The sequence below is a fragment of the Simochromis diagramma genome, unplaced genomic scaffold (genome assembly GCF_900408965.1).
Source record: "Simochromis diagramma unplaced genomic scaffold, fSimDia1.1 OVJJ01000602.1, whole genome shotgun sequence".
Lineage (NCBI taxonomy): Eukaryota > Metazoa > Chordata > Actinopteri > Cichliformes > Cichlidae > Simochromis > Simochromis diagramma.
In genome coordinates, this window is record NW_024387040.1 from 246,705 (window position 1) to 254,110 (window position 7,406).

The following is a 7,406-nucleotide window of genomic DNA, read 5'->3' on the forward strand; positions in this document are numbered from 1 at the left end:
TCCAGACGACAACAACCTTTCTTGCTGCTGGTAGCCGCTGGTCGATGACAGCCCTCTCCCCGTCATCCCTGCCTATTGTTTGGCCAGTGATTGACTGAGGAAGGTGTTTGTTGTTGCTGGAGCCTTATCTGTGTTTCTTGGAGTTGGCAGGAACGCGAGGCTGCTGCGTTAGCACGGCTGTCTGATGAAACTGAACAGATGCAAAACATCATGTACAGTTCAGCTAATTAGACTCTCAAAAAATGGCCACGGTGAAAGTTTCTTTCAAAAAGAGAGAAAGCAGGCACGACTGTAAGAATGTGCAAAGAAAACTGATTTTGCTCACTTTACAGAATGAAAACCAGCATATTGCAGTCTCTGCCTTCTCTGGAGAGCATGTCAGTGCTCGCTAATAAGGAGCACTGGCATTTTTATTGAAAGGTGAGGCATTTAATTTTCAAACCCTTTCTTTCCATTATTGCTTTTTTTTATGTCACCCAGTGCTCATTTTCTAGAGCTGCCAGGGAGTGAGACTATCCAGCATGCTTTGCAAAGTCCCCTCAGAGAAATATCAATTTCATAGAGCAGCTTTGAGAGCTCTCTCGCTCTTATTTAGCGATCCGCTGGGTGAACGTCTGCTACTGCCAAAGAATTCATATTATCACCTAAATTACCATTCACCCAAGACCCATCACCGACTCCCTGGAGTGTTGTTATGTTAGGATATTAACTTGGAAGCGCAGCGCTTTTGTTCATTGGCATTTTCATTTCGCACCTCTTAGTGACTGAATAACGAGGGCCCGTCACGTTGCACAAAAGAAAGAAAGTGAGCCCGCAGAGTCTGAAAATTCTCATAAGCTGTCATGAAAGCGAGGGCAACTTCCCTCGTCACTTTCTATTGTCCCAGCACAAAATATTGAAATTGTGCTCATGTCAGACTTGTTTTTCCCTCATCGCTCAAATAAAATGAAAACTGAAAGAAAGAAATTGCTTATTTGTACCAAGCGCTAAGATTCGCTGAAGTTTACATTACATTCATTTTGTTCCAGAAAGAGCAGTACATGAGAAAATGGGCAAATAAGCTTCTAATCTGATTCTCACTCATTAAAAGTCTATATGTGTTACAAATCAATTTGCAGAGCTTTAGTGAAAATCCACATATGCATTGTTAGCAGAAGCTCAAACACCGCTTGCATATCTATCTAATCATGCTGTTTTTAAAAATATATCTGCACATTTAGAGGTGAGTGTTCTTTTTTCTCTTTAGTGTTATTTAAAAGAAAAGAATATTGTACTCTACACTGATTAGTGTGTAATTACATCTTCCAACTAACCGATTCGTTCTCATCTTAATCCCCTAATAAAAGGAGCAGGCATCGGTTTGTGGAAGCCGCCATGTTGCCCGCCATCTTGAATACAGATGGTACGTTCCACCTAATTGTGTTTTATGTATGTGGCTAGAGCAGGGGTGGGCAACTCCAGACCTCGAGGGCCGGTGTCCTGCAGGTTTTAGATGTGTCCTTGATCAAACACAGCTGATTTAAATGGCTAAATGACCTCCTCAACGTGTCTTGAAGTTCTCCAAAGGCATGGTAATGAACTAATCATTTGATTCAGGTGTATTGACCCAGGGTGAGATCTAAAACCTGCGGGACACCGGCCCTCGAGGCCTGGAGTTCGACACCCCTGGACTAGAGGAGGCAAGTTTTAATTGTGCCTGCACCTTCAGACTCAAGATATGAAGGAAGAATTTCCTTTCGACTTAAAGTTTTGTTGTGTAGACTGATGGTGAGTTTGCAAAACAACTAAAGATTTGCTCCCTACATGCAATAGCACCACATCAGATTAGTCTAGACTCCTTGGATATGACAGAGTTTGCCCTTCCCTGACATTGTGAGCTTTCTGTAGTGGCTGATTTGCAAACACAGCAAGATCCTGAAAACTGATTCTTGGAGACATTTGCTTTTATTTGAGCCCATTTCTTAGTGAATCTCACTCTGTGTTATCTGAGCACGTCATCCCTGTGAAATATTCCATTCTGTTCCAGCGGATGTTGGAAAGCTCGTTTTCAGACGCTGTATCAGATTGCATTCACCAGCACACTCTCTTCTCCGTCCCTTGCTCAAAGGAGCTCCATCTGGGTGCTGCTGTTTCCTTTACCATTTATGTTGGCACGGACAGGAGCACCACCATGTCCAGAGAGCACTTCTCTGCCTGCAAAACAGGAAGAACGCACTGCTTTCAGATAGACACTGGAGACAGAAAACAAGCCAGCAACGATCCAGAGGCAGACAGAGGAGGATGGTAACGGGAGATTTTGAACTGGTGCACAGCCAGTTTCTGCACTTGGCATCGTCTTACTGGATCACATGCCCTCGTCTGTGGACAATCTCTCCGTCCCAGCAACCTATGAGGTTGGAATACTTAATAGACCAATGTTGTTTGTCGCATATCTTCTCCGTGTAAAAAAACATCGAAGAATTCTGTTTGCCTTAGCCCTGAGCGTGAAATATAAGCTACTCATTGACACTGATCGATGGCAGTGACAAAGCAGTTACTTGGACAGGTGCTGAGGTTTCTGGCTGTACTTTGACTTAAAATCAAAAATTCCCATGAATGTCAAAGCCCGGTGTTATTGCAATCCTTTATTCGCAAACAGCTGCTGATCTAATTCCCAGACTGCTTCAAGTCCATTTCTTTTGGCAATGAGCATGTTTTTATTGACAGCAACAGCCTTTTAGCGCAATCAGGAAGGGACAGCAGAAAGTTACTGTAAATTCACCTTTCAGCTTTCCCACACTGTCTCAGCCTTGTTAGCGGGCCGATATGTTCTGGGTGTGTGGGTTTGACCCAGCAAAGAGCAAATCTTGCAATGGACAATTGAATGGTCAAACGTCTGACCTTAGATCTACATGAGCATCTTTGCAATCTGGGTTTAAATCCAGGCAGAACTGCTCTTTTTATCCAGGGGTATGATTATTAGCTGGAGTATGAAGTTCAAATCCCACATCGCATATATGGTATGACCAGACTCATGCGGTGTAGGGCTTCAATTTTCACCATTGCATTTATCCTGAGTGAAAGCCTGATGAGCTCCACCAGCATAAAGTGGTAACTGTCTGGTGTTACCACAGGCCTGGGTTCAAAGACTGTCACTGCAAGGCCAACGGGACTTTTATAGGGCTGCAACCCCTTTTTACATAAAAGTCAGTTTAAGAGACGATGCAGTTTTGTTGAATTAACTTTATTTTTTAACCTGACATTATACAACAATGATTACAACTCATTACAGCAGGTGTAAATACCGAGCCTGTAAGCTCATGATCATAAACACCTCAGTGAAAAGGTAGCTCGCTGGCAGAGGTCGGCCACGTTCCCGTACTGTCACTCCTTGTCAGCTGATGATGGGTTGTCTCCGCGTTGGACATCTGCAGTACTGGGGCAGAGGGAAAGCATACGTCGGCATGCAGACATGCACTGAACAGAGCAGTGCTGGCCTTTTGCTCAAACATCGGCTGGCACGTCCAAGAACGTGCCAACCTTGGTGCCCTGCTCTGACTTGCACAGACTCGGGCAGAAAGCACAGAGAGGGTCCTTGCACAAGAGCAGTGGGGACGGCTTTCTGCCAGCCGAATGCCAGAATGTCACAAGTCTGCGGAAGGTCTCGGTTCTTAAAAGTTCCAACGAAAACGCTGCGTTGCTGCAGTCCAGTGAACTGTTGTCCAAGGGCGCTTCCTCGTGGAATCATTAGACGTGGCTATTCAGACGTCCGGTGTGTGTGCAGTTTGAAGGGAGTGCAGGCGTTTGAGGGGAGGTTCTGTTAAATATTTCTCCGTCTACGTTCTTTGAGATGAACTCTGTTCTCAGCCAAGCCAAGAATGTGCCAAGTGCACCCACCCATCCATTAACCTGTCCCGAAGTGTGCCACCGTGCGAGAAAACAAAACACTTCATTAAAAGCAGAGCATGTTGGTCACGGTCAAGTATTTTAGTTCTTTTCCAGTTAATATCACTACATTTACATGCTATTGTGCTCATAGGCTCAAACTTACACTTGTTAGGAACACTACACACAAGGCATGACGACCATACAGGGCTACAGGGAGATTAAAGCCAGAGAAACAATTTCTTTGTTTTCATATAAGAATATTCGATTTGAGGTGGCAGGAGAAAGAAAAAAAACAACATAAGCTGCTGCTGCATATCAGTTTCAGCAAAACACTTTTATCGTGACAGTTTGTTGACCTGTAGCTAAATTGAGAGGTCACATGTTCCAAACACAGCAGAGGTGGTGAGAGACGGTTTCTTCTTCACGCACACCTGCCCACAAGGGCTTCTCGAGCGTTTAATGACCTCGCTTTAAGTGCTCGGAACATCTCCCCGCGGTGCCAAACTCAAGGCTGCTTTCGACACGATGTTAATTTACCATCAGGACTCTTCAGGCAGGCATCCACTAAAAACCTTAAAATGTTGAAAATCTCACAGCCAACGAACAATCAAATGACTGCTTGTTTAAAAATGACATATTCCAGGCTTTTTCTTTTCTTTTTTTAAATGCTGTACATATTCCATGTGCTTGAGTTTGAGGGCCTGTGAAAACAACAAGTTGTTAATCACGCTTTCATATTTCATCAAGCACACAGAGCAAAGTCAGTAGTTTTGTTTAGCATGTGTAACACAGGCGTGCAGGACCGACTGTATTCACTGAATAAGAGAGGGCACATTGTGCACTCGCATCCTCACGTGAACATCAGCAGATCAGAGGGTAAACTTGGCCAGCTCCTTCTTCTTTTCGTTGTATTTAGCGCTGAGTTGTCCTACAGCCCGTGCGTGCTCTTCATCCACCTCCTCCTTTAATCTCTGCTGCTCCTTCAGGAACTCGGCCCAGTCTTCTTTCAGCTGCTCCATGTTAGCCTTTAGGCGGGTGCCCTGGCATGACACGAGGAAATCAAAATAACACAACAAAATTATTTATTTAAATGTTAAAGTGAATCATGCACTTTGCTGTATAAGGAGGGGAAATTCAAACTATCCTAAATGCCTTTAAAGCAAGATTTTTAGAAGTTGCCTTGGTGTGTGTCTTTACCTGTTGGGCCTCTAGCTCCCTCTGCTGGACTCTCTCTGCCATGTGATTAGCAGCCTCCACTGTTGGACATAACAAAACGAAGGTGCGAAAATATTATTTCCACACATGAGTCAGACTGAATTCTCAAGGATGCCTAGAGACTCAAGATCTAAGCAACAGTAAGTTCACAGTAAACTACAGCATGGATGGAATAAACTCAGATACAGCATCTGTCTGTACAACGGTGATAACAACTGAATACTGGTTATGATGTTTGTTACAATGTTACTTCCTCCTCTGAGTGGTCATGGCAACAGCCAGAGGAGACATCATACAAACAAGCTTCTGCTGCTACACCTCGACTAGATTTTCTTATTTGGATTTCCAAACATTCATTCACACACGTTGAAGCTGTAGAGCTTGTCTCCATGGATACAAATGAAGAGGTAACACAGAAACAAATTTGCTGCAGAAAAGTAAAGAAAAAATGAAAATACTTAACACATTAAGGCAAACGACTAAATTATGCGAATGATTCATGAACTATGAAATAAGATTTCAGCAAAAAACAAACAAAAAAGGTTTCACGTGTGGCTGCGGGTGGAGTAACTTACACCGTTTATTGATGTCAGACAGCTGATGTTTCATGTCCTCGAAATTTGCTGGTGGCATTTGCTCGTTCGTTTCCAGCACACTTTTATTGATGTTCTCCAGCAGACGGCTCTCCCTGTACCCCCGCTTTTCCTGAACGACAGCACAACAAGTCAGCCCACGCTCTACACAGCAGCTGGGTTTTTTGCCACTAAAACAAATAAATAAATAATTAAATAAGGTCGCTGAGTGCAGATGTGACAGTTAAATTTGAATTCCTGTCTGCATAGACAGCGACAGATATGTGACTTTTGACCATTTATGACAATTATTTGCTGTAATATTGGACGCAGACTGCAAGTAATTGCCAACTTGATCCCATTCAGTCACAGGCTGATAGCAGACTGACTGTCTTATGGCAACATTTACAGCAGGTGCTAGTAACAGAGTCTGTATCCTTAACAATCTCAGCTAAGCTAATCAATAAGAGTATGTGTTAATGCAATACTCAGCATATTACAAAATGTTTCAAAACTGAATAATATCGTATCATAGGCTGTCTGGTGATTCCCACCTCTGCTTCAAACAGTAGAAACTAATTGGCTCTGTATGTGAAAACAGTCTCTGTATTTCTTTTGATTGTTTTTGGTTACTTGCAACTTCGTGTTGGTTCTCTGTCACAATGGTGTGAAAGTTTATCGCTGATATCAGGTATAATTGGGACTGGAACAAGCCAGGCTACATTTTTAGGTTTTCAAGGGGTTGGCACAGAGGAGTGTGTGGCTGAGTGACTCTATGCAGAGCAGTCATCAAACTCTGTCATGGTTTCACAGTGTACCTCAAACTCTCTCATAAAGTAGCGGATCTCTGCATTGATGACCGGTCTGTGGTCCAGCAGTCGTGACTGGATATCACCCACATCTGCAGGATGAGCACAGATTGGAATAAACACACTTCACACAAAACAGACACATTTAACAACTGTCTGTGCTTTATTAGCTCAGAGGTGGTTTTAAATAAGTGCTTTAAAAAGCAAGGAGAGAGGCTGATAAGAGTTTAACTCACCTTTAGCGATCTTGTCCATTATTTTGAGCTCTCCTGTCAGAGTCCCTTTACCTTTTATCCCTCCCCTTTGGGGCAGCTAGTTAGCTTAACCAACTGCTAGCTTTCCTCCAAATGCTAAGCTAATTCACAGCAGAAGACGTAGTTAATATAGCAAAACTACTAGCTATTAAACCTTAAACCAACAACGATGCAAAATCCTAACACATATCACATGACTCAAAATACAAACGCTACTTCCGGGAATGCTCTGGACTGAACCAAAGTAGCGGAGAGGGGTGTTCATGATCTTTAAAGGTGTATTTTATTTACATTCTGTGAGGGTTTGTTATAGTTGGGTTACTGTGACTTCCTACTACAATTTTTGTTTTGAAATTTTGTAGGTGGATGCACGAACCTAAGTTGGAGGACAATGACGTGTTTTCTCCGCAGGCTTGCAATGAGTGGCTCTGGCTTGTGTATGAGGCTGTGTCGTGTGTGGTGCCTGGTTGTGGACAGCAGATGTCAGTGTTACTCTGCGGTGGAGCAAAGCGGCTGTAAGTATCGCTGTTTGACTCTCAGTTCCTTATCAGTAGAAAAGCCAGGCTGTTACAAAGGCTATATATAAATTTATTCATTATGTCAAAATCTATGCAGCAACTACAAAATAAAATAAAAATTCAGTCAGTCAAAATATTGATTTTAAGTAGGACTGTACTTGTATACTTTTA

General features: G+C 43.0%; 1 protein-coding gene across 4 annotated transcripts; it reads right to left on the reverse strand.

Annotated features, from left to right (window-relative positions):
- Positions 1-1,922: 1,922 nt before the first annotated feature.
- On the reverse strand, positions 1,923-6,940 carry bloc1s5 (biogenesis of lysosomal organelles complex-1, subunit 5, muted). 4 transcript variants are annotated; one of them, XM_040044265.1, is made up of 6 exons: positions 6,700-6,940; positions 6,473-6,555; positions 5,658-5,787; positions 5,065-5,123; positions 4,722-4,907; positions 1,923-2,193 (listed from the first exon to the last, which is right to left on the reverse strand). In XM_040044265.1, the coding sequence occupies exons 1-5, from the start codon at positions 6,716-6,718 to the stop codon at positions 4,737-4,739; spliced, it is 462 nt and encodes a 153-aa protein (XP_039900199.1). In that variant the 5' UTR covers positions 6,719-6,940; the 3' UTR covers positions 1,923-2,193; positions 4,722-4,736. The 4 variants fall into 4 exon arrangements, with proteins under 4 accessions (XP_039900199.1, XP_039900200.1, XP_039900198.1 ...); XM_040044266.1 differs by lacking the exon at positions 1,923-2,193 and adding an exon at positions 3,208-3,888; XM_040044264.1 differs by lacking the exon at positions 1,923-2,193 and adding an exon at positions 3,208-4,568.
- Between the last annotated feature and the right edge of the window lie 466 nt (positions 6,941-7,406).

Coding starts and splice junctions, on each gene's coding strand:
- bloc1s5 (XM_040044265.1), bottom strand. Junction 5,788..6,472: donor ACTTTATGAGAGAGTTTGAG/GTACACTGTGAA, acceptor GCTGTCGTTCAG/GAAAAGCGGGGGTACAGGGA. Junction 5,124..5,657: donor GTCTGACATCAATAAACGGT/GTAAGTTACTCC, acceptor TATGTCCAACAG/TGGAGGCTGCTAATCACATG.